Raw genomic sequence first — 25,677 nt, 5'->3', positions numbered from 1 at the left:
CAAGTATAAAGTAGTCACCCATTTTTCTCATAGTCTGTGTCTACATTTGAATTCCTCTTTCAAAAGAGGCATGCAAATAAGATGCTGATTTACATATCTGACATTATTTGCATATTCTTTCAAAAGAAGAAAAGCAGTGTAGATGTGGTTCTTTCGAAGGTAAGCCCCATCTTTGAAAGAACTCTTCTTCCCTTTTACATAGCTCACTCTGTTCACTCACTGCCTCTGGAGCGAGTCATGGACTTCTCAGTAGCAGCCTTCTTGGAGCCCTCTGTCTGGCTTCCCTGGGAGGCAGCGAGCTCAGGTTTCGCATTGGGCAACAGCTGCAGCTGCTCACACATGGCTTCGCTTGTCTGCTGCTCGGTAGGAAGCAGGGCTGGGCTGGAGGTGGAAGACAGTGGAGACTTGGGGAAACAGCAGAGGCCATGGGGGGTGGGAGAGGCCAATCGTTCTGTGCCGCTCTTTTGAAATTTTGCACCCCACCCGAGGGGGCACACCATCCACTTTGTACACCCCTGCCCTAGAGTCTAGTCTAAACCTCCCTTGTTTGTTATTGAAGCTCATTGCTCTTTGTTCAGTCCTCAGAGATCAAGAATAATTTTTCTTTCTTCTCCAAGTAACAACCTTTTAGAAACAGGTTGAACCTTTCTAATCTGGAACTCTCCTGTCCGGCAACGTCTGTAATCCAGCATGATTTTAGTTAGTTGGACAACACTTTATCATGGATGTGGCTAAGCTTCCTGTATTAGAGAGGAAGCCGTGTTAGTCTGCATCTTCAAGAACAACAAGAAGTCCTGTGGCATCTTAGAGACTAATAGATATTTTGAAGCATAAGCTTTCATGGGCAGAGACCCGCCTCATCAGATGCATGAGGTAGAGGGGTATTTAAAGAATGGGGTCCCAGTAAAAAGGAGAGCCAGAGCTGACAAGGTCTATTCAGTACAGGTGGAAATGGCCCATTAGTAGTAGTATATATCAAAAGAGATAAAAACAAGTCAGATCAGATGGGGGATGTGGCCCACTGTCAGAGTCTAATGTGGAGATGTTAACACCCAGGGCAGAGAAGCTGCTTTTGTAAAGGGCCAGCCGCTCCCAGTCTCTGTTTAATCCTTGGTTGATGGAGTCAAATTTGCAAATAAATTGCAGCTCAGAGATTTCGTTCTCCATTTGATTTTTGAAATTTCTTTGTTTTAGGACTGCTACTTTTAAATCTCTTATTGAGTGTCCAGGGAGAGTGAAGTGTTCTCCCACAGGTTTTTGTGCATTATCTTTCCTGATGTCTGATTTATGTCCATTTATTCTTTTACAAAGGGAATGACTGAATAGACCTAGTCAGGTCTGGCCCTTCCTTTTACTGGGACCCCACTCTTTAAATACCCCTCTGAACCCCCACCCCACTCATGCATCTGATGAAGTGGTTCGTTGCCCATGAAAGCTTATGCTCCAAAATATCTGTTCGTCTATAAGGTGCCACAGGACTTCTTGTTGTTTGCTAAGTTTCCTGTGGTCCTGCAAAGTTCCTTTACAGCTACCAATCCTGGCTCTCAATGTTCTGTGCTGCTATTTTGCTGTAATTTACCCCTAACTGTCTTCTAAGAGCCCAGTAAGCAGTGGAAGCATTGTTAATGTGTTAGATAATATTGACATCCTGTGGTATGGCAAAATGCTATTGTCCAGCACCAGTCAGCTCCCGGGGTGCCAGACGAGAAAGTTTCAACCTGTGTTGGAAAATTATTGTCATGTCCTCTCTGTATTCTCTTTTCCAGGCCCAGTTTTTTAGCATCTTCCTGACATGTTATATTTTCTAAAACTTGACTCAATTTTAGTATTTTAAGATATAAAGTAACTTTCAATTAATATATCACCTCTATCTATTGAACATCATATGGAAGATGCTTTGTAATATTGTCTTTGTAATATTGTCCTTTTAATGTGTTCCATTAAATTATGAAGTCATTTCTTGGATAGGTACGAGGGTATAAAATTTTCCTCCAGCTGTTTCCTCATGAAGTAGCTGATCTACAGCCTGTCTTGGATATGTTTGCAGATCAGAATCCTAAGGACCATGAGGTGAGATTTCCTTCTGTTTTCCCTGCTATGTTTGTGTTAAAAGAAAAAAATATAAAGGAGGTATTATGCAGGAATGAAAAAGTGCAATGTAGTCTGATGCAATTCATCTATCTCAAATGGGATATAAAAGTGTATATTACCCATCACAAATGAAACCCTTAGAAATGTCAAACTGCGTAGCTAGGTATAACTTTCTGAAGTATCCTTTTGAGAGGAAAAATGTAGTCTTTCTAAAAGATGCTTGTTGGATTATTCCATTTCTATTTTTGGTAGTAGGGAGCCGTGTGAGGAGTTTTGAGTGTTAGTAGAATCGGTGTAAACTCCAGCAATACAAGATATCATGACTAAAAATAAACTTCAGTGGACAAGGGAAATTTGAAAGGGAAAATAGGAAAGGCTTAAATACTGCAAAAATAATGGGGAAAAATAAGTGGAGGGAAGAGGGGAAATAAGTAAGGGACTAAGGAACAGTTTTTATATTTATAAAAACACTTTTATAAAACGTGTTCTATTCCAGATCTCTCTGGATAAAGGGGTTTATATTATAGTTTGTTACATCAAAATGATGGAATACTGTAGGGGAAGAAAACCTGCAGAAGTAGGATAGTTCATTCTTGTTTGAGGCCTGAATTTCTGTCCATATAAGTTGGCATCAGCTGAATATGTTTTAAGTGGAGTCCTGCACATGGATACCCATGGAGCTGCAGGCCTCTACCAGGAACTGCACTGGTGAAACCAGCAGCATGTTGGGGGTCACTGCTGCTCCCACAAGGCAGTGTCTTATGCAGGCAGTATCTCCAGTGTGGCTGTGCTTCTCCAAACCCCATGCGCTGGGGTGGGCCCAGGCTCACTAGTACCTCTCCGTGTTCATGCTCGTTTATTCAAGTAGCTTGCCTGCTCCTGGACAGAAACACAGACCTCTCTTGAGAAGGACTCTTCTCTGAGAGTGTCCTCCTGGGAGAAAACAAATTATATTTTGGGGACATTGAGAAAAATTGTAACAAATTTGAGTGAAACGTATCAGTTATATTATTCAACTATTCAGTGCCCAGTCCTGAAAAAACCCTTAAGCTGTTTATATGGTGGCACCTGTTTTCTTTTCAGTGAGGAGTAAATTCAGGAGACTGAGGTATCAGACTATGCTATGAAAGGACAAAAAATTATTTTAATATGGAGCCAGCTGATATAATGGTTGAGATTGCTGAGAATTTTCTAGACACACAAGTCTGTTTGCTTAAATATTTTTCTTCTATCCAACAGCTTGACATGGTGTGAAGTGTAGTTTCTGAATTCCTGCCTAATGTGGCGATTGGGTCCAAAATTTGTGGTGTTTGACAACTGCATGGGGAAAATTATACAAATGTCTTATTACAATTTTTTTTTAATTTAAATTCATTCCTTTATATTGGTCAAGGAACAAGGCTCCTTAGTATGAAACAGTGAATTGCATTGTAGATGAGGTTGAAAATCCACATTTACCAGTTACTAATTATTAATATCCTTTTGTTCTTGCTTATGTTGTGGTCCATTATTATTAATGACCAATGCACAAATAATAAAATGGTCAAACAGAAATATGGGGTGTTTTTATTAATAAATATTTTGATTAAAATACAGGAATTGTATTCTCTCAGTATTAAATAATTTAATAGGAATTGCCAAAGACACTTCTTCTCAGAACTTGAATCTGTGAATAAGATCTTTCCAGAGCATAGAACAGAAATATGTATACAAAGGTTGAACTTGCTCGAGCAGTGAAATGTGATTTCTCAATAGGGATGTTAAAGGTTAACTGGTTAGCTGGTATAGGCTGGAACGGCCTCCTGCCCATCACATGTGGGGGTTGCTCCAGCTCTGCAGGGCTGCTGAGAGCAGGGTTTCTCTAGCTGGGCTGGAATAGCCCCATCCACAGCGGTCCCATGGGGCAGGGTCAACCGGAAAGAGGGCCTCAGCTGCCTCCTCTCCTCACCTTTTTAATCAGTTAACCGCTTAAACCTAGCGTTTAACTAGTCAGCTACTTAATTAAATGGGATTAAGCAGAGACATGAGAAGTTATGAAAAAGTTGCAGATGCTTTCTCTTGTTAAAATTTTTAGTTATGTAGAAATTGCCTTCCAATGGTTAGAGATGTATCACTCTAGACTACACTCCTATCAGAAAATGTTTTATTTACTGGTACAAGTAACATCTAAAATACAGTAAGAGATTAAAGTGAAACACATTTCTTTTTGGTTTTGTGCACACAAAGTTACACTTTTTCACCTGTATAGTCTATTTCCCCATTGTTTGTGGTGTTCCTTCTCACCACAAGAACAGAGAGAGAAATTTTTAAAAAAGACCCAAGCAAACAAGAAAATGACAAAAGCTAATTCATGTGGTTTTTACAGGGACACTCAGGAGAGCTGTGGTACTTGACGGTACTTTTAAACTTAAAAATGGGTAGATTTCAAGTTCCTTTAATTTGATAACAGCTGTGGCAGGACTACCAGATATCCACACTGAAGTTGATTAATCAGGACATACTGCAAAGACAATTCCCCAAACCAGCAGTTATTCTGATAGTTAGATTTGTTAATGCAGCAGCATAATAGCTTTTACCATACCTTATTATTGCTCAAGAGTCAGAACCGCAGTTCCCTTAAAGCAACCCAGCCTTGAGCTACTACTCAAGGGGCCAGTCACGTGTGATGTGGTTTACTGAATGTCTTGTTCTTCATAGTAAAAATTCTACAGTCTCAAGGGATCAAATAGATTACCTACCAGGTCAATGACTATTTCAAATCTTAAATCAAAATGTGCTTAAAAAGGAAAAGGGGGAGTATATGGGTTAAAAGACAGACATGAATACAATACTTAGGTCAGTTTCATTCTTAGGTCAACATTTAGGTAAGCGTTAGAGTTGTAAAGAGATCTTTCAGAATAAGTTCCTTGGATGATAGTCCAATATCAGAGTAACCCAGACTGGAGACCTCAGTCTTGTAACTGAAACTTCCCCTGATAGAGCTGAAGCAGATCTGAGATGGTAGGTACTACAGTTCTTTTTATAGCTCACTGTCAGCCTCTTGATAACAAGTATTTCTTGGGTGAAGCATTGTGGCTTTGAAGCAAAACTGACAATTAGCTTCATAGATTAAAGTAAGGCAATTACACATTTCTAACCATTTACAAATATATTACTACAAATTCAAAGAGAAGTTAAGACAGTGATATTGTTATGCCCAAACTTAATCAAAATGCTAATATTCTCTTTTAGAGTTTTGAACCATTAGAACATAGTGACAGACAGGAACCTCTGGTTGTGTTGTCAACATCTAACTATACATGTAAATATGCAAAATTACCATAGTCTGTGATGTCTCTAAAGGTTGAATTCAGTCCCTTTATCCTGTTAGTTGGGCAAAATTGGGCAAAGCATTGCACTTAGGAAGAAAATATCTCTGTGAGTCTGGTTGCTTATTGTGGCCCCAGCCACACTGCTCATGGAAGTGCTATGGTTGGAGGCAGCTGGCAATTGTCTATCTGTGCGCCTCCTGTGGGGAGGCAGCAGATGTGAGAATACTGCCCTCATAGTCACAGCTCCCATTGGCTGAAAACTGGCCAATGGAAGCTGCGGAGGTGGTACTTGCAAGCACAGACAGTGCGAGGAGACTCACTGCCCTCCTTTACCCAAGGGGTATACAGAAATATGCTTGCCAACAGCAGCTGGCAGCTTTGAGCCCACACCTCCTCTATTAATATAGTAGAAAAGTGAAGCCTGTGATCACTTTCCAAAATTCTTGGAGTAGCCTCTCACAAAAATTATTGCTCACCTCTGTGCTAGTTTCTTAACCCCTTCTGATTCAGTGACAGCATTTTTTAGTATTTGGCGATGCCACACTCCTGTCTCCTTAGATATTTTAGGGCATCTCACCTCTGAATGGTTTTCCCAGTGGTTGTTGCAGACTCTTGAGACCATTGGCTGTGTTTTTGCTCTAACAGTGTACTTGAAATAACCAAAACAAGTTTTTCATTGTATTTTTTTCGTAGACGTGGGAGACTCGCTACATGCTCCTGTTATGGCTCTCCATGACATGTCTGATACCTTTTGATTTGGCTCGTCTTGATGGAAATATCCTTTCTGAAGGACGCAGTCGAATGCCAATAATGGATCGCATACTCAAAATAGCAAAAGTAAGTGTTACTTGATTTTTGTATAGTATATGACCCTTTGACCTTTTGATTCACAGGCCTCATTTGCTTATGTAATGCAAAAGAGCTTAGTTCACCGTTCCAAATTCTGCATATACAGTTTTTCCCATTCTTTAATATCTAATAGGCTATTTTCATTCTTGTAAACTGGTAGATTATTTAATTGAAAACTGTGTAATATAAGTACATATCCTGTTAGACTAGGTGATTTCAGACGTAAATAACTAGTTATTTAGCCGCAATTTTACCCCTAACTGTCAGCTGAGAGCCAGTAAGCAGTGGAAGTGTTTGGTAATGCTGCTAGGGAATATTGACTTTCCGTGGTCCAGTATCATCTGTCGTTCAGCCCCAAACAGGTCCGAAGGGTGCTGGACGAGAGATGTTTAACCTGTATTATAGATATTAGCCTGTACTGCTTTAGTGCAAAGGTACAGAAAAGATTATACCACTTTGATGTCTGAAAGCTTGTGCCTTGCCAAATGGAAGATGGTTTAAACTTCTTGTGCTTGTAGGCTCAGCTTAATGTTTATAAGAATGATCATTAAGAAGTATATATTTTCAGATTTGTTGTGTAGTTTTATTACTTACTCTGTCTCTGCAAACTCTTTGACAATTAATTTTCTTTTTTCCTTTAGTCTTACCTAGTTGTCAGTGATAAGGCTCGAGATGCAGCTGCTGTACTGGTTTCCAGGTAAATCTAGTGCTGGTCTTGGCAGAAAAGAAAAGTGTAATTTTCCCTTTTAGTTTCTTAATTTTTAAAAGATTTCTACTGGCAGTACTGGGTGTGTTTACAGGTTTGGCAGGAGTACATGTAATACTTTACTTGTATAAACCTAGGCCCAAAATATGGCTTGCGATCACCATTACCATCAGTACAGCCCAGAGGGATGCAAGTGTCCACCTGTGGATAGACATCAATATCCATAGATCAGCATGGCTCTTCTCCCGGTAGAGAGATCGGTCAGCGGAGAGGAGTGTGCTCCCGTGGTTCTCGGGAGCCAATGCCCTGTACTGGCAACTCCTTCAGGCAGTCTGGCTGTACTTCCCCAGCCCTGCCGCCAGGAGGTCTGTACCACCACAGACAAGAGACACTGCAGCTGGCGGTGGTACAGCTGCACTGCCTGGAGGAGCTGCAAGTCCAGAGCACAGAGTGCTGGCTCCTGGGAGCAACAGGACGATGTTCTTCTCCATTAGCCACACTGTCGCTTGGGAGTAGAGCCCTGTGGATAAAGATATATACATGTGTTGGTAGATGTTTATATTTATGTAGGGGTCTAGCCCTCAGGCAGCCGTTTGGTCTATCTGAAATAAGCATGCTCCTTTGTGTTTGGCTATGTCTAGATTACAGTGATTTGTTGACACAAGTTTTTGTTGGAAGCTATCTTCCGACAAAACTTCTGTTGACAGATTGCACCCAGACTGCCCAGCTGCTCTATTGACAAAATGGTCAACCGGAAGCACATCAGACAGGGCTGCCCAGTGTCCTGAAGCCCTGTGTGTTGACAGAGGACCCCAGGGAACGCTCACACCAGCTTTCTGTTGACAGATCTCTGTCAATAAAGGCACTCTGTCTCATGGGGAGTAGGGTATGGCTGTTGACATAAGTGCTGCATTCTGTTAATTTACTGTTAACAGAACGCCTGGGGAATCTGCATGCTCTCTGGGTTTTGTCGACAACACCCTCTAGTGTAGACATAGCCTTTGAGAAGATGGGTGTCTAACACAGTTGATGCTTTTAGCAATCTTCATCAGCACTTGCAACAAAATGGAATTTAAATTACATTATTTTGCCTGTGAGGAGTGCTATTTAGTATTCAGAGATTGTGGGAAAATAATTCTCTACTGTTGATGATTATGTGGATTATGAGGGGTGTTCTATCTTCAGGTTTGTTAATCTGGAGTGTTCTTAGAACTCTAAATTCAGCAGGCGGACTAGTAATATTTAATTTCATTCTGTGTATCAGGCCTTTTGTCTTCTTTCTACTGCTCTCCCCCAAACAGTAGCACTGCTGTATTCTCTGGTTTTTATTATCAAAGAAGCCTTAAAGTAAATTAGATATAGGAAGATGGAACACCCTAAAGCTACTTATCCTAGTCACACATGATCAAGTACCAAACAAACCCGCCAGTAATGAAGTGACAACAATTCTGTCTGTCATAGGCTAGCAAGATCAGAAGCTTGTCTCTTGTGAACAGGTTTTAGTTTAATAAAGATGTTACTTCTCCTATCTTTCCTTTGTAATAGGCCAGTGGATGTATATTTGGTGCTGACAGAAGCCTGTCCTCGTTTTCTTGTTCTAGTCAGTTTTAAATGTCTTATCTCTATTGTTTTTCAAATGTTGCTTCTATGGGAAAATGAGCACGGCACAAATTGGGCTTCGTAGTCGCTCAAAAACCCACCAATAGGTTTGTCAGACAACATATTTGCATTGAGGGATAGCAGAAGAATAATTTTGAGTGTTCGTCACCTACTCTGCTACTTCCCACAAGGACAAACCAAACCAAACTCTTCAAAAGAGCTAATCTGCATCTTTTTTTAATCTTCTTTCTCTCACTCCCAAAAAGTTTAAAATTCCATCCTTCGCTTTGCACTGTAAATTCAATGATTATAAAGCAGGGTTTTCCAAATTGTGTTCCATGGAATCCTGGTGTTCAGTGTCATGTGAATAGGTGTTCTGTGGAAAAAATTTCTATGCTAGAGATAACAAGAAGTCCTGTGGCACCTTCTAGGCTAACAGATGTTTTGGAGCATAAGCTTCTATGGGCAAAGATCTGCCTGATCAGATGCATCTGATGAGGTGGGTCTTTGCCCATGAAAACTTGTGCTCCAAAATATCTGTCAATCTATAAGGTGTCACAGGACTTCTTGTTTTTGAAGATACAGACTAATTTGGCTACCCCCAATAAAATATTAAGAAATTATGTGTATCGAGAACACTAAGGTTTCTACGGAATAGCGTTTCTCATTCCATAGCCCGAGGGGGGTCTGCAAGCCCTTTCAGGGGGCCATGAGGCCTCTGCCCCCCCAACCCCCCACCCAGAAGCAGGTGGGGCTCAAACTGGTATATCCACCCCCCCCGCAAAGGCAGGAGCTGAGTGGGCTAGCACCGGCAGCCTCTTCTCCTCAATACTGGAAGTACTGAGGGGCTGAAGGTTGCACACCTCCTACAAGCCAGATGTGCCATGGGCTGAACGTGGGAGTCCCAACCTTGACTCCCAAGCTGGGAGCCATGCTTGAGAGCCCCCTCGCACCCATACACAGCCCCGAACTACCCGCTGACTCCTCTGAGAGTGGTTTTCAAGTCTTTTGCTACGTCCTCTCTTTGAGTTGTATTTTTGATTGCAACCCCCCGCAGCCTAGACAATCTGGGTGACCTGCTGAGGTGAGTCATGGGGTCGAGGTAGTGCTCCTTGCCTCGACTCTGCTGTGCAGAGTTTGTCTGAGCCCTCCTGGTCATGGGCTGCTGAATATGAGAGAGTTTACTGCATTGCCATATCTCTTACGGTGTGTTGAGGATTAAATAAAAGGTTTTTCACATGCTTAAATAAAGGAACTACGAATACAGAGATATTTCTTGAAATATCTAAGACTAACATGACTAAGCTGCTCATGATTCATACTGAGCAGTAATGCATCTTTTGAGCAAATTTCTTCAAATTTGCAGAGGGTGATCATTTTTATTTGAGTGCAGTGGCTTTTCATAAAATTGAAATAGGAATAATAATATAAAGCATCTTTTTTGGGGATTCCTGAAAAACCTAATAATTTGTATTTCATGACATTTAAATTGATACCTTTCTTAAAAATACCAGTTAGAGGCTGTTGTATACCAGTTATAAAAGAAATGAAATATGCTAGGTTAGGACTTCTTTTGAAAATGGCAAGGTTAAACATCTGGAAATTGGAATGTTCCTGACAAAAATGTGCATTTGACAGTTGCCTTTAGGAACAGAAACCAGTTTGGGTAAAAAGAAGAAAATACAAATTGGATTGCTCTGGAAGGATAACTTGAAGTGTTTTTTTTCTGTGACAGGTTTATTACCCGTCCTGATGTCAAACAAAAAAGAATGGCAGACTTCTTGGACTGGGCCCTTTCAACATTATCTAAATCCTCCTTTCAGACCATGGAGGGGACTGTTGTAATGGATGGCATGCTTCAGGCCCTGGTAAAAAGTGTTGATACTATAAAAGATAATCCAAGTCAATTCAAGCATTTATGTGTTTTGTTCCATAGTGTTCTGTTGCTGATACTAACTAGCCTGTTAAATATTTAAAACTTGCAGAATTGTGTTTTTCCAATAGATTGTTTGTTTGGGTTTTTATGGAATAGCATTTCTCATTCCATAGCCCAAGGGGGGTCTGCAAGCCCTTTCAGGGGGCCATGAGGCCCCTGCCCCCCCCACCGACCCCTAGTCAGAAACAGGTGGGGCTCAAACTAGTATATCCACACACACACACACATCCCGCCCCCCCCCACAAAGGCAGGAGCAGAGTGGGCTAGCACTGGCAGCCTCCTGTCCTCAATACTGGAAGTAGGGAGGCTGAAGCTCGCATACCTCCTACAAGCCAGATGTGCCATGGGCTGAACGTGGGAGTCCCAACCTTGACTCCCAAGCTGGGAGCCACACTTGAGAGCCCCCTCGCACCCATACACAGTCCCGAACTACCCGCTGACTCCACTGAGAGTGGTTTTCAAGTCTTTTGCTAAGTCCTGTCTTTGAGTTGTATTTTTGATTGCAACCCCCCGCAGCCTAGATAACCTGGGTGACCTGCTGAGGTGAGTCATGGGGTTGAGGTGGTGCTCCTTCCCTAGACTCTGCTGTGCAGAATTTGTCGGAGCCCGCCTGTCCTGCACCCTCCTGCCCGCAAAAAAGAAGTACAACTGTGCCTATGCCCAAGGGTCACCCACCTGCCCTCTCTGGGCCCAAAAGTTTTTATTGAGTGGTGCCCCAACAAGAAGAAAGGTTGAGAGCTCTTATACTATAATTCTTCTAAATACAGTATGTGATTTAGTGCAGGGTCTCTCACTGGTGACTTGTTCTTTGCCACTGACAGATTAAAGTGGGTACCCTACCTAATTTTTAACATACACATTTGAATACATACTTGGTCTTTTCCTAATTCACTATTTATTTCCAGTTTGTTACAAAAAAGCTGAAACAGTGGCATAATAGTGCTATTAATTGACAATTTCCAAAATGGAAAGGCTTAGAGTTTCAATAGCCTGTACCTCTTCTGGAATAACATTTTAACTGCTTTTAACAGGCTATTTTATTTAGAGTGTTTTTGTATAATGTTTTTTTCTTTAAGTGCATGTTACATAGTATTATTTTTGTATTTAGTCTGTTTTCCAGCTCTTCCTATCTCCATTGCACTGCTTGTATTAAGTAGTACTAATTGTTGGTAAATCAAAAAAGTTTATTCCAAGATTGACATTAAAGAATAAATTTTCTCCTATGAGTAGTCTATTAATTTAGTATAGTGCGTAATTATAATTACTCTCTTAATCAATGATCTTTTGGGTGATTGTAACCTGTGTGATATGTACAGATGTTCAAGATGTCATAAAGATCATGTTTTTGGTTTGTCCTTATTACACGTGGATAATTTGGGGATGACACACGTACATGATGCAGCACTTCACAATATGTAGTATATTGTAATCTGGCATTTATTGTGATGTTTTTAAAGCGCCAAAATAGTGCATTGTATTTTGGTTAGCTTTTCACTGAAGTTGAAGTAACATGAGTGCCGTTAAATACAATATGTTCTTGCATAATCTAATTGGTTTTAATATTTTGTTAGTCTTTAAAGTGCCACTTGTCTGCTTTTTTGTTTTAATTGGTTTTAGGCTTTGCTAACGTGCAATGAGAATTTCCATAATTTACATAAATTTGCCACTCTTAAATAACATCACTATATGTTTGTTGTTGTGTATTATTAAACATAAAAGCAAGTTGCTGGTGCTTGAGTTGACATTTTAGTTTTGGTTTTCCCTAACTATATTTAGAATAACTTGTTTTAAGCCTTGTTCAAGGAAAAGGAGGTATTGTGCCATATGCACTGCAGTGCTTTTTCAAAAGAGTTAGAACACTGTTTCATCATTGTTTGTTGTTCTGAAGTACGTGATGAAACCTGCAGGGCGTATATTACATTAGTGTGCTGTCATTCCTTTGAATTTGGCTTTAGATTTATCCACTTGTTCATTAGTGCGTTGTAAGCGAAACAGGTGAACACTTCACAACTAGAATCGAAACCAGAGTATGACTTAATTTTCCTGGAAGCAACAGGCTTGATATGATGATTTTATTTTCTTCCCCTTGTGGGGAGGAAGCAACTGTTTGGAAAATTTGTCATTTGTGTCTTCTGTTTGGTAGCTCTCATTCAAGCCCTTATTGGCATTGTGTAAAATGCCCTTAAAACTTGTCCTTTAATATCAATTATAGAAATGAGAAACAAATGAAATTGAAAGGAAGAGAGTACAAGTAAATGAGTAATTTCTTTCAGGAAATCGATTTTAGGGAGTCTTAATTTTTTATAATGCACACCTGGTGAAGTAAGTCAAAGTATAGATCATCATGAGTCAAAATACTGGTATTGCCTCTTGCTTGGATAGGCAATATGCGTTTTGTCCTGTTAATCCTAGTTGGAATTTTGTGTAACTTATATTCAGTAAATCATTTCTGGGGATGTATGGAATGAAATGTAGCATTGGTGTGTGACCGCTGAGATTTTTTAATAATCTCAAAAAAGAGAGGGGCAGTTCTTTTCCTGGGCTGCTTCTGGTATAAAACTATTGTGTGATGTCCCTAACATAGTGAGTTTTTGTGTATGCATTACATCTAGAATCTTGTCAAATGAGACAAACTAATCTTAGCTTATAAATATCACTGGGGTGATGACAGAAATGCTTTTTCAGAGTCATACTTTGGAATTTGCATTCAGTGAGCCTGGAGGTGGCAAAAATGTTTTGAATTAAAATGAAATGCACAAATTCTTTCAGTGCACTGCAGTGTACAAATTTCAATTCTGATAACAGTGAATCCTCCACCTATTGCAAAAAACTTTCTTTTTGTGTGGGGGAAAATCTTGTCTATAGTAATACTCCACTGATTACACACAAATGGGAGAGTTCTACTTTGCTTCTCTTTAGTTTTCCTCTTCTTGGTTTTAAATTTCAGTGCCTGGTTATGTTACTGTTTAATCTAACTCAGCATTTTAAGTGGAGCAGGCAGTATTGTGTCATGATTCCTGTTGAAACATGCGCTATGCATTACACATCTAAATTCCAATGAGGGGCTTGGTTTTTTTACACCTGCTGACAGTAATACATCATTTCACAACAGGTGTGCTCTAGCAGGAAGCACTGCTTGTAGTATTTCAGATGCTGTTTTTTAAGAACTTATTATCTTTTTCTATAACTAAAAAGCAACATTTTAAAAATGTATCATATGTATATATGATCTTGCATTTCTCTAGGATACACAATGTCACAAAAACGGCATTATGAGAATATGATTTTAAATTTGTTTATGGGAACATCTAACATATTTGAAATATCTGCATTCTAAATTATCTGTGTCTGAAGGTTTCCTTTTAAACCTGCCATTATATCAAGCAGTCTTTTAGATATTGCTGTAGGGTGTAGCACTCCCAGTTCTTGCGTGACAGAGATGACATAATGCAGAGGTAGCTTGGGGCATTGAAACTTATTAAATCTTATTTAATTTTTTTTATAAGTGACTCAGTACAGTACACAAATGTGAATAATAATTAAAAATAAAACGCCCTACACAGTGATTTGATGAAACTTGGAAACCTGAAGAATACATTTATTTGCATCTAAGAACAGGGAATTTTTCAGAACTGCCTATAGTGCTAGGATTGTTTGGTAATGGTTTCACACATATGAATTGTGCCTCAGAGGAGAGACAGCTCTGCTACACTGTCCTTTCTGACCCCGAGGCACAACTAATAAATGTTTGGCGTAAACATGGGACAAGTTTTCTTTTAATATTTTTGGTACAGGTTGAACCTCTCTAATCTGGAACTCTCATCTGGCAACATCCATAATCTGGTGTGATTTTTAGTTAGCTGGATGGCCACTCACCATGGCTGTGGCCAAGTTTCCTATGGTCCCATGAAGTTTGTTTACAGCCACCAGTCATGGCTCTCAGTGTTCTGTTCTGTTATTTAGCTGTAATTTATCCCTAAATGTCTCCTGAGTCCAATAAACAGTGAAAGTGCTGGCAATGCTGCTAGACAATACTGAACTACTGTAGTCTGGTAAATTCTCTCATTTTGCATTGGTCAGGTCACAAGGGTGCTAGATTAGAGAGGTTCACCCTGTATTATGTGACAATTAGTAATTTTGGGATGGTCTGTTGATCTTAGGGATTTTATCTTACAAAAGAACATTGCTTAGTTGTTTAGGGCAAGAGAAAAAAGGAGCACAAATGTAAGGAGAATGAAGGGAGAGAGGAGAGACTGATGTGTCTTTCCAAACATTTGCCTCTTCACTGCAGAAAATCTCTGTTGCCTCCATGATACAGTGAAGTTTTCAAACTTTATGCTGTCACTTTAGCAATTTTCCTTCCTATCTTTCTCAAATCAAATCAACAATTTATTTACTTATACTTTTCATAAGAGTTTTCACAGTGATAAGTTTGAAGTTCAGAATTTCAAGTATCAGAAGCTAGCTTAATTTCTTGCCAAGCCTTTGTTGCCTTGGGCAGCAGATATTCAAGTTGTAGTCTTTCAAATCTGTATGTGCTCAACTAATCTAATTCTTGACCTCTGTGTAGTTAACATGGACATGAGTTATGCAGATAATCCCCCCGCCCCCTAAAGTTTTAAAGTATTGCTTATACCCGTGTACTACTTGAATGGGACAACACACTATAACTTCTGTTTTGCCTTGGATTTCTTTCCTATGTCCTTATTAATATGATAACCTACTTTTCATACATTATTGTCCCCTTTGAATTAGCTTTTGAGTGTGGTGTGGAGTTTAGCAATTCCTGGTGGTAAAATTTTGGTATTGAAATATTTTATACTGCAAACCAAGAACTTTTAACAAAATATATTGCATGAGAACATGATTTTAAGGACTGTTTAATGTAAAAGGTTCACTTATTCTCTTGCTTTATTGTCTGATTTATAATTATGCTATTGTGAGTTAATGAGGCTGCCTTAGGTTTTCCTCATTACGGAGTCTTTATTCAGCAAGGTTTAAAAATAGATAAATAACAAGCTTAGCTTTCAGTTGCTCAAAATGTGGAGAACTTCTGAAAACTGAGCTGTTTCCATCACTCTCTGCATAAAAGTATGCTACATATGGAGTTTTTCATTAGTGTACTAAACTGCACGTTCAGATTTGCTACATAGAGATAGATGTGAATGCTCTGAACTATTCCTGAAAAATGCTAGTTTTCTATCTGACAAACAGAAATTACATGAGGAATAAAATAAAATAATATAGCTACTTTGCCATAAATTACACACATAATTTGAATTTAATTTATTTAATGTACTAAACGTATAGTACATTTACTCATTTAGGAATCACTAGGAGGATGGTGAAGCACTGGAATGCATTGCCTAGGGAAGTGGTGGAATTTCCAGCCTTGGAGGCTCTTAAGGTGAGGTTTGACAGAACTGGCTGGAAAGATTGATTTGGGATTGATTCTGCTTTGAGCAGGGAGTTGGACTGGGTGACCTGAGGTCTCTTCGAGCTCCAGTCTTCTGTGATTTTATGAAATAGTCTTTTGTTTTACTGATGTCCATTATTCTTACTGGTTTTCATCTTAAAATGTTTTGTCTGTATTACAGTACCTAGCCCAGAGGCTGAGATAGCTGATAGTATTCTGGACATTATTCATTTGACCTCTAGGGGTTGCTCCAGAGTGATAGAATATGCTGGTTTTTTTGGCTTCTCTGAAGGCTGTGATTATGCTTCCTCATTTTGGTTTATTACAGCCAGAGGATAGCTTCAAACTTGCATCTCCTGTTTGGCAGCAAGACATGCTTGTTGCCAAGCAGTCAGGCCATCCTTAATAGTGATGATTTGTATAGTTTGGAGAATATATCCCAGAGGTAGTAGTACTGATTCAAACATCTCATAAAGGCCAGGCCTAACTGGGATATGTATGAAAGGCGATGTGATGCATGTATGTGTGTTTTTTTTCCTTCATGTTTACTAAAGGTAGTTTTTGTTTGTACCTTAAAAGAACAGAACTCAACTTGACAGTCATATCATTAGTCATAGAGCAACAATTTTCTTTAATTTGTAGGTGGCATAATTACTTACCTTTCATCAGGTTGGTTAAGATGGCATATATTATATGTTCTTATTAACATGGCATAATTTTATGATTAATTGGTGCATCCATGGGCAACTTACTTTAAAAATTGTCACCGATGTTAAATTTTTCTGAATAGAACTCATAGGAAGCTTATTGTTTCTTAGAGTTATGTGTCTTGCTCTTTTTCTTGCTTGAAGGTGAGAAGATTGAACCTAAATAAGCTTACTTGCTCTCTGTTCACTCTTTCCTCATCTTTTTTCCCCCTTTTCTTTTTCCATTTTCCTTATATTGGTGTGAAATTTAATTTTTCACATTTGCTCTAGGATTGCAGAGTTGTTCAGAGTCCATCGCTGTACCTTATGCATGTAAATAACCAATCCTATCTGCCCGGAGAAAATGTGGATGTTACTTTTTTAAGACCACATTGCAATTAAAAAGCATTTAAAAAATTCTCCTGGAAAATAAATTTTGTGGAATTCAAGTTTAGTGGTAATATAAAAAGGATTTCTTTGAAAACTGGGCCTGTCATTGTTTTTGTTTCTTTACAATATATAAAGAAAGCCTGGATTTTTTTTGTTTTGTTTTGTATTTATATCAGAAATACCTGGAATATCAATCCAGGTTTCCTTAGCTCTGCTGGAAGATCTATTGGGCACCTAAGAAAGTTGGGCACATTTATTTTGACCTTTCACAACTTGGATTTCTCTCCATCTGGCATCTTAAAGCATAATTGCTGGGTGAAAGTGATATTAGTGTTAGTTTGCTTTGGAGAGACAAATTTATCTGAAACATCTTTTACAGGAACATAACTATTTAGTGGAAGACTTTACTAGTCCCTGTATTGTGTTTGTTGTATGTTTGCAAAATAAATCTTTAGATGGCTTTTGACTAGGGTTACTATAGTTAAACTTTCAAAAAAGAGGACAGATAGTTGGTAGATACTTATACAGATGACACCCCTGAGAAGGGGTGTCTCTTTTTTGAAAGTTCAACTGTAGTAAACCCTATTTTGATGAACTGTAGCTTTTCAGCTGTGACCATTTTATCTGGTGGAAACTTGCTAGCTGTTAAGCTGGACATTTTAGATGGACAGAGATTTTAAAGATGAACTTTCTGGATGAACATTTCATAAAATACTTATAGGACATCTGTTAACTAGCTGTCATGTGGTTATGTTAAAAAACAATAACAGTTTGTTCACGTTGTAGAAATTTCACTGCTGCTGATTTGTGTTGGTCCTGTTAAGAGGTGTGAGGGAAAAGCTTGCTTTGTGTCCAAACATTTACTAAACTCAAGGCTGCTGCACACCTCAAGGAAAGATGAATCTCTAGGTACAGCACCCAATTTGGGTGCTCCAGCACTGGTCCTAAAGACTTGAGGAACTGATACCTGTAGTGATCCAGCCCATCAGTTAATGAAACCAGATATGGAGGGAGAGACACTCACCTGTAATCGGTCCCAAAGCATTAGGGCCTCAAAGACTATAGCTAGTTTTTTTTAGGCTGTTCTGTGAAGTGAGTGGTTGCCAGTGCAAAGCTTGGAACTTGGTGTTATAGACTCATAGCTTCCAGTCCTGTTAAGCTGGTGAGTCACTGCATTATGTACAAGCAGGAACTTTTGGGCGCTTTTCAAAAAGAGCCCTGTGTAGATAACATAATTATTTTGCAGTGTATTTTGGAATATATATATATATATATATATATATATATATATATATATATATATATATATATATATATATATGGTGTGTGTGTGTGTGTGTGTGTGTGTATAAAAAAACATAGAAAATCCACGCAGGGGAGTAGACATGAAAAATATGTTCTTTATATAGTGCACTGTACTCTTGACTACAATGACTACTTCATTTGTTAATTACTGGTCATTATAGTGAATTAACCTCCTTTTACTGAATGATCCAATAACTCAATACTTACAGTAGACGCAGGGTTAGTCTTTTAACATTTGCTCTGTGTGTGTGTGTGTGTGTGTGTGTGTGTGTGTGTGTGTACACACACAATAAAAGCTATGGCTGGCCTGTGCCAGCTGACTTAGGCTTGGGCTAAGAGGCTCTGTAATTGTGGTATAGATGGTCAGGTGTGGGCTGCAGCCTGAGCTCTGTGGCCCTGCAAGGTCGGAGGGTATAGTATTCTGCCGAAAATCTTTGAGAAAGGCTTCCTCAGGGTACTGGGGTCTTGTTGGTAGATGGCAGTTGATGTATCACAGCCAGGGTGTCAATCAAATGAACTTTAGTAGCATGCTGTGAAGGCCTTCTTTTGTAAACATAGGGGCAGTCTTAAATTAGTTTGTTACAATAGGTGTTTGACCAGAATTGGACTGTGTATTTGAAAAACAATTATTTTTGTACAGATTTGGTGCCTTTATAAAATGTTTATGATGGTAACTTTGTTGCTACTGACTTCCTTTTTTGAGAGCCAGAGGTGTGTCTGTAGCATTTCCACTACTTAAGTTATTTAGGGCTCAATCGTGTGCTTGAAAATTTCCCTAGAATTTATGTAAGCTCTGGTACAAACCACTCTCAGGGACAGGATATTGGGCAAGACAGATCAGAATCTGACCCACTATGGCAGCTCTACATTCAAATATAAAATAAACCGATACAAATCTTCAAAGCCCACTGTGTAGCGCGTAATACAGTGATCAGAAACGCTGATTTGGGATCCTGAAGTACAATTCAATAACAAACTAAAAACAGGTGCATAGCCTCAGGGGATTTTTGTTGCTTTTAAACTATACTTGAAATGACATAGGCATGTAAATGGTGTATACGTGGAAATATTTCTAGGGTAGGGCTGGATTCCTATTACTTTAACTTCTTGCCATATTTACCTCAGAGAAAAACAAGGTACTTTGTACAGTATCTTTGTTTGCATGTTTAGAGGAGTGTTTACAGATTGTGCAGAGAAATTCTTTGGGTACCTTTGCTGTGCTTAAGCAGTTTTCTGTTGATTGTAATGTGAAGTGAAGCTTAATCCTGTTGAGATTTTTAACAGTCGCTCTAAATATGCCCTGGCAAATTCTGTTTACACAGTAGATTTCATTTTATGTGGGTCAATATTGTGTTTTTATTTTTCAGAAGGTTTATCGACATTTGTGACTGGTGGGTGGGCAAACTGGTAAGATAGGAAAGTGAATCATATATATTTATTGAATGACACACACTTTGGTTACAGCATCATTTTCTGTTTTTAACAATTGACATCTGTGTAAGAGTTGTAGATTATTAAAGCCTTAACTAAATCCTTCATTTAATGGAAATTATAGTGTCCTTCATTTTTTCTGTGCTACCATCCTAAAGGCCCCAGGATACAGCAATATACGTGAAGAGGTGTATATTGTACAACGTGACAGGCGTAACCACACCTTTTAAATTTGTGTGTATGCTGACCAGCTTTCCAGATGTGATTTTCTCGAACAGGTCTCCTGTTCATCCAAAACGACCTGTAATACAGTGGAGGTTATTACACAGCAGTGACTGCTACATGTGTCAAAGGTTCTCAGCCTGTGGCCCAAACAGCACACTACTGCACATGTGACATCCTCAGGGCCATACAGGTTGTATTGGATGCAGCCCACATTAACACACTGTGGGTTGTGTATGTGGGTGATAGTGGTAAACGACTTGAGAACCACTACTAAATGGCTTAAACAAACAGCTCCAACCACCCGCAGCTTTTGCTATGCCATATAGGACAATCTTCCCCACAGATGTTAAATCTGAAATGTGTATCGTGACACTTATGGTTGAAGAGATTCATGAACGTCAGTTGCTGAACTTGTAGCAACAGAAATAAAAAAAATTTTGATTGAAACTAGTAGAGTCCTTTTCTCCTATATTAGCTTTGATTTCTGAGGAATAAAATTCTCTTGATTTCAGAAAAAGTTGGAGAAATTCAGCATTCTGACAAAAATTACTGTAGTTTTTATATACACTAGAGGCCCAGTTGCAGCTCTGCTTGCAAGCAGCAGTTGGGCTGGAAGAAAGTTCTAGACAGAATCTTGTTGTAATGCACATCCAAAGTGTATGGGCCAGGTCCTGCGGTGGCTGGGGGAGGAGCTCTGATGGGGTCTGGGCCAGGCCCCACGCTGGCTGGGGTTGGGGCTGGGGTTGGCATGGTGTGTTTGGGGGGGCTGGGCTGAGCCCTGTGCTGACTGGGGAGGATCTCCATTGGGGGAGGCTGAGCTGGTCCCCATGGTGGCTGGAGGAGGGGCTGGGGCTGGTATGGTGTGAGGGAGCTCCATGGGGGGGCTGGGCTGGGCTGGCTGGGCCCTGTGCTAGGTGGTGGAGGGGCTGGTGCAATTCTGTGGGGGCCAGCGCCCTGCGCTGGGTGAGGGAGGGACTGTGGCCCACGTGGTGCAGGGGGGAGCATGGTAGAACCTTGCCTAAACAAACAGATGGACAGACAACAAACATAATATGCAAGATTTGGCTTATTTTCCATATAAATTTGTGATGAGTTTGGACCCTAAAGCTGGACATACTGAATCACGTAGAATTTATTAATATGATATAGTGGACCACAAGCTAAATATGAGTCAACAGTGTGATGCTGTTGCAAAAAAAGCAAACATGATTCCGGGATGCATTAGCAGGTGCGTTGTGAGCAAGACACGAGAAGTCATTCTTCCACTCTACTCTGCGCTGGTTAGGCCTCAGCTGGAGTATTGTGTCCAGTTCTGGGCACCGCAGTTCAAAAAAGATGTGGAGAAATGAGAGAGGGTCCAGGAAAGAGCAACAAGAATGATTAAAGGTGTAGAGACCGTGACCTATGAAGAAAGGCTGAAAGAATTGGGCTTGTTTTAGTTTGGAAAAGAGAAGGTTGAGGGGGGACGTGATAGCGGTTTTCAAATATCTAAAAGGGTGTCATAAGGAGGAGGGAGAAAACTTGTTCTTCTTGGCCTCTGAGGATAGAACAAGAGGCAATGGACTTAAACTGCAACAAGGGAAGTTTAGGTTGGACATTAGGAAAAAGTTCCTAACTGTCAGGGTGGTCAAACAGTGGAATAAATTGCCAAGGGAGATTGTGGAATCTCCATCTCTGGAGATATTTAAGAACAGATTAGATAGATGCCTGTCAGGGATGGTTTAGACAGTACTTGGTCCTGCCGTGAGGTCAGGGGGCTGGACTCGATGGCCTCTCGAGGTCCCTTCCAGTCCTGGTATTCTGTGAAATCTATGATGTTAGTGTAGGTGTAAGGGAGCTAGCAGAAGAGGATAAAGAACAAGATTGTATTAAAAATATTGAGTGAGTGTAGGATTTATTGTAAGCTTTTAAATACTGAGAAATGTAATTAAGCAATGATCTTATGCTCCCCAGACAAGCCAATTTTTCATGTCATTTGGCATAGCACCTTGTTTTGAGAAGACTTGAGCATCTTTTTTTGCCAATTCTGTTTTGTGATACCCGTAATTTTAATGGGAGCCCCAAATGGATATCAGACAGCACAATGTGGACTGCAATATATATTTATGGTGGCTTGGCTTACAACAGACTGATTTTGTTTTCCTTTAGAAATTGTCCTCTGGCCCCAGCTCATATTTCATCATTTCAGCTCATAGTATATGTTCAGGGAGCGAAGGTTCCATGATTATCAAATTACATCCTAAAAACAAGGCATTTGGAGTGTGTGAAGATACATAGACTGTTTTGTCTTTTATGCAGAAGGATAAAGTATTTTTGTAAATTACTCCAATAATGTATAATGTGCTTTGCTTATACAGATGATGTGCTGCCAGAACGTGGAATTTTTAGTCTCTTATGTGATCAGCATTACCAAGATCTTAATTTTCTTTTGTTAATACTAGGAAAGAGATTATGACTGAAACCCTTACTCTGGCTCTGGCCCATTTATACCTGGGGAAAAAGGGTCAGAGCAATGTAAAAGGTCTCTAAAAGTCTTGGGTGTTGGAGAAGAATTCCTCTGATGCAGTCAATGTGGAAGATAGTTGTAAGGTTGCTTCTGAGAAACTGCCTTCAAGCCCTGACATAGGGAGTGATAAGGGAGGGATTGGGATGGAGCTACAGTATACAGAATTGCCCAGATTAAGTGCAGCGTTATGGCACATTGTATGTCCTAGGGAGACTGATGTAATTTAGACAGGTCCCCCGGCTGTCTAAGCATATGTCTGCACCTCAATGAAACACCTTCAGTTGGTCCCTATCAGCTGAGTTGGGTTCTCAAGGCCACAGAGCTGTAAAATTGCAGTGTAAATGCAGTCCATGCCTGAATGTCTGTACCAGGGGTCAGCAACCCCTGGTACGGGTGCCAAGAGTAGCATGTGAGCCAATGTTCATTAGCATGTGAGGTGGGAGCTCAGCCCCGCCCCTTAGTCCCCATGGTGCCAGGAGCTTGCTCAAAGCCATGCTGCCTGTGGATTAACAAAAGGCCAGCCAATGCTACCAACCATCATCTAAACGGTAAATCTCAGCATCTTAATTTGTTTATTAATGAAGCTGTTGTAAGTAGGACTATTAGTGACTTTAAAAAGTGTCACCGGCACTTGGACCATAGATAAAGGTCAAATTTCGGTACTCTGCTTTGGAAAGGTTGCTCGATATTGTAATTTGATGGCTCCTCAGCACAAACCCCATGAGCCTCAGTCAGCTCCTATGGGCCAGCTGTGGTGTTGAATTGAAATGTAGACATATCTTAAGTTAAGTCATGGGCCACTCCAGACCCACTGCCCCCATCATCTGGGCACTTATGTGGCTTAACACTACATTAGACCCACCCAGCCGTCTTCTCCTGTGATTGCAAGTTGTGTGTTTTGCTTCTTAGGATATATTTATACTGCAATCTGTCTATGTTTTTGAAGCCAGTGAAGTCATGGCATCATTGGCCTCAGCATGGGTGATACAAAGCCCATCTGGGACCCCCAATATGTACTTAACAAGCTAGTCCATACTGAAGTCTCTGCCGCTGTAGCTTCACTACTGTTTGTATCCAAGGCTGCTTCTACACTCTCAATGCCTCATTGGAGGTGGCATGGTAATGAGGAAATTTGAAGTAGGCTAATGAGGTGCTAACGTGCATATTCATCCCCTCATTAGCCTAATGGGAGCCCCGCAAATTTCAAAGTGCAGACTTCGAATTGCAGACTGACAGTGTAGAAGGGGAGCAGCTTCGAAATAAGCCCCCCACTTGGACATTCCCTTACTCCCACAAAACTAGATCGGAGTAAGGGAATATCAAAGTGTGGGACTTATTTTGAAGCTGCCCTCCATCTACATTGTTAATCTGCAATTCGAAATCTGCACTTTGAAATTTTTGGGGCTGCAGTTAGGCTAATGAGGTGCTGAATATGCATGTTAGCACCTCATTAGCCTGCTTTCAATTGGCTCATTTACAATGGCACCTCTGACAGAAGAGTGAGAGTGTAGAAGCAGCCCAAGATATTAAATTAAAGCCAGGTCAGAAATGTTTATATATGCTGCAGCCACACCTTTGTTTACCGTGTAAATATACTCTTTGATGTGCATTACAACATATTATATTGTATGTCTGTAGATTATGTTAAGAACAGTGTAATATTGCAAGAACACTGAGGAATGCTTTGGATCTGTGAGCTTGGTAAATTGTGCTTTATAAGTTGTAATTACCATGTTTCAAAACATTTTTCCTTATTTATTATCTTAGGCGCAGTTATTTAAACATGGCAAGAGAGAAGATTGTTTACCATATGGTAAGGCTGATATATTCTGTGACATTTATGCTTAAGGGGTAGTATTATCAGTTCAAGAAGTTAGGAGAAACTGTTTTCAAAAAAGAAGTACACTATGTAGTCCACTTTCAGAGCCTTGCAGTGTGAGGTCTTGGGCTCCTGTACTATATAGGCTTCTTTTTGATCACTAATCCTGGACCAGTGGTTGGGAAAATTTTCCTGGGTCTTGAAATCAGTTGTGTTGGGCTATTAAAGGGATTGCAGACTTGACAAATTCATCCTTAAAATTGTCATAAGTTTCCCAACTTGAATTTTGACATGATTTCAGCATTCTCTGCCTAGAATTGCTAGAGATGACTTGTTAACGGAGTTGTAAAGCTGGAACGATCCTGACCTTTGAGAAGGGATAAAGCAGTAATTTCTCTTCACTTGAATAGTAACTAATAAAACCATGGTAAAATTAAAGAAGTGATTGGAAATGTGTGTTTTTTAAGACAAATAATTTTGAAATTTTCCAGTGCTAGAAATAGGTGCTCTGTGCTATTTGAAAATTAGAAACATGTGGCTAGATTACATATGGGTTTTGAAACGCTCAGTGTTAGGTCAAAGCGTTGGTATCTTTTTAAAATATAACCACTTTTAAACAGGACTAATACACTAAATTGTAGTACACGTAGGCCAATGTAATGTTTAAATATTTACTCTTGTTGCACATTCTGTAAGAATTAGAGTTGTCAGTTAATCATAGTTAATGGATGTGATTAACTCAAAACAAATTAACACTTTTTTTAAAAACAATTGTTAATTGTACACCAGGGCCTCATGCTGAGGGAGGTGCCACACCTCTAGGGCAGGGGGTGCCCTTCCTCTGACTGCCTTGCTCTTTTGCTGATCCTGCCTCTTCCCTGCCTCTTGTGGAAATGACCTCAGCCAAACTGTTCTGGATTGAGAGCCCGTCTGGTGTGCAGAGTCTGGTGGGTATCAGGAGGGGCTGATGTCAGGATGTCCTTACTCCATTCCAGCCCATCTGCCTGGTCACAACTGAGCAGGGGTCAGTGAGCAGCAGGTGCCTTTCTATTGCTGCTGACTAAGGAGTGGGTACTTCCCACCCAGCTCAAAAGTATTCAGGCTCCTGAATGCTCTGCTTAAAGAGAAAGTGCTTGCCCATCAAAAAGTATTTAAATGGCATTCAAACTGTTATTGTTTAACAGTGCAATTGAAACTGTCATGAAGTGTGATTTTTTTTAAATAATTGGACAGCCTTATTAAGACAGATAGCTGCATGACAGAGAGTTACTTGCCTGTATTAGTTGCTTCGTAGGGTCCTATATCATAGCATTCAGGAACCATGTCAGGTTGCAAATATTAAAAGGCTTTGTTTTTACTTGTACTCCAAAATGGAGTCTCCACCTTGAGTACCTTTAATCATACAAC

The 25,677-nt window shown here is 39.9% G+C and overlaps 1 protein-coding gene across 2 annotated transcripts in view; it reads left to right on the top strand.

The window, feature by feature from the left end:
- The window catches only part of TBCD (tubulin folding cofactor D), a 204,487-nt gene that overhangs the window by 9,146 nt on the left and 169,664 nt on the right, over positions 1-25,677 (top strand). For both annotated transcript variants that reach the window (XM_075014908.1, XM_075014907.1), the window contains exons 5-9: positions 1,969-2,070; positions 6,096-6,239; positions 6,893-6,948; positions 10,292-10,424; positions 24,219-24,264. In XM_075014908.1, coding sequence (XP_074871009.1) covers positions 1,969-2,070; positions 6,096-6,239; positions 6,893-6,948; positions 10,292-10,424; positions 24,219-24,264 — 481 coding nt within the window. The remainder of the gene's footprint in view (positions 1-1,968; positions 2,071-6,095; positions 6,240-6,892; positions 6,949-10,291; positions 10,425-24,218; positions 24,265-25,677) is intronic.

Source organism: Carettochelys insculpta, chromosome 20, assembly GCF_033958435.1.
Source record: "Carettochelys insculpta isolate YL-2023 chromosome 20, ASM3395843v1, whole genome shotgun sequence".
In the NCBI taxonomy this organism is placed as follows: Eukaryota; Metazoa; Chordata; order Testudines; family Carettochelyidae; genus Carettochelys; species Carettochelys insculpta.
Note: the sequence above shows the minus strand (reverse complement) of the source record. Positions and strands in the feature narration are given on the sequence as shown.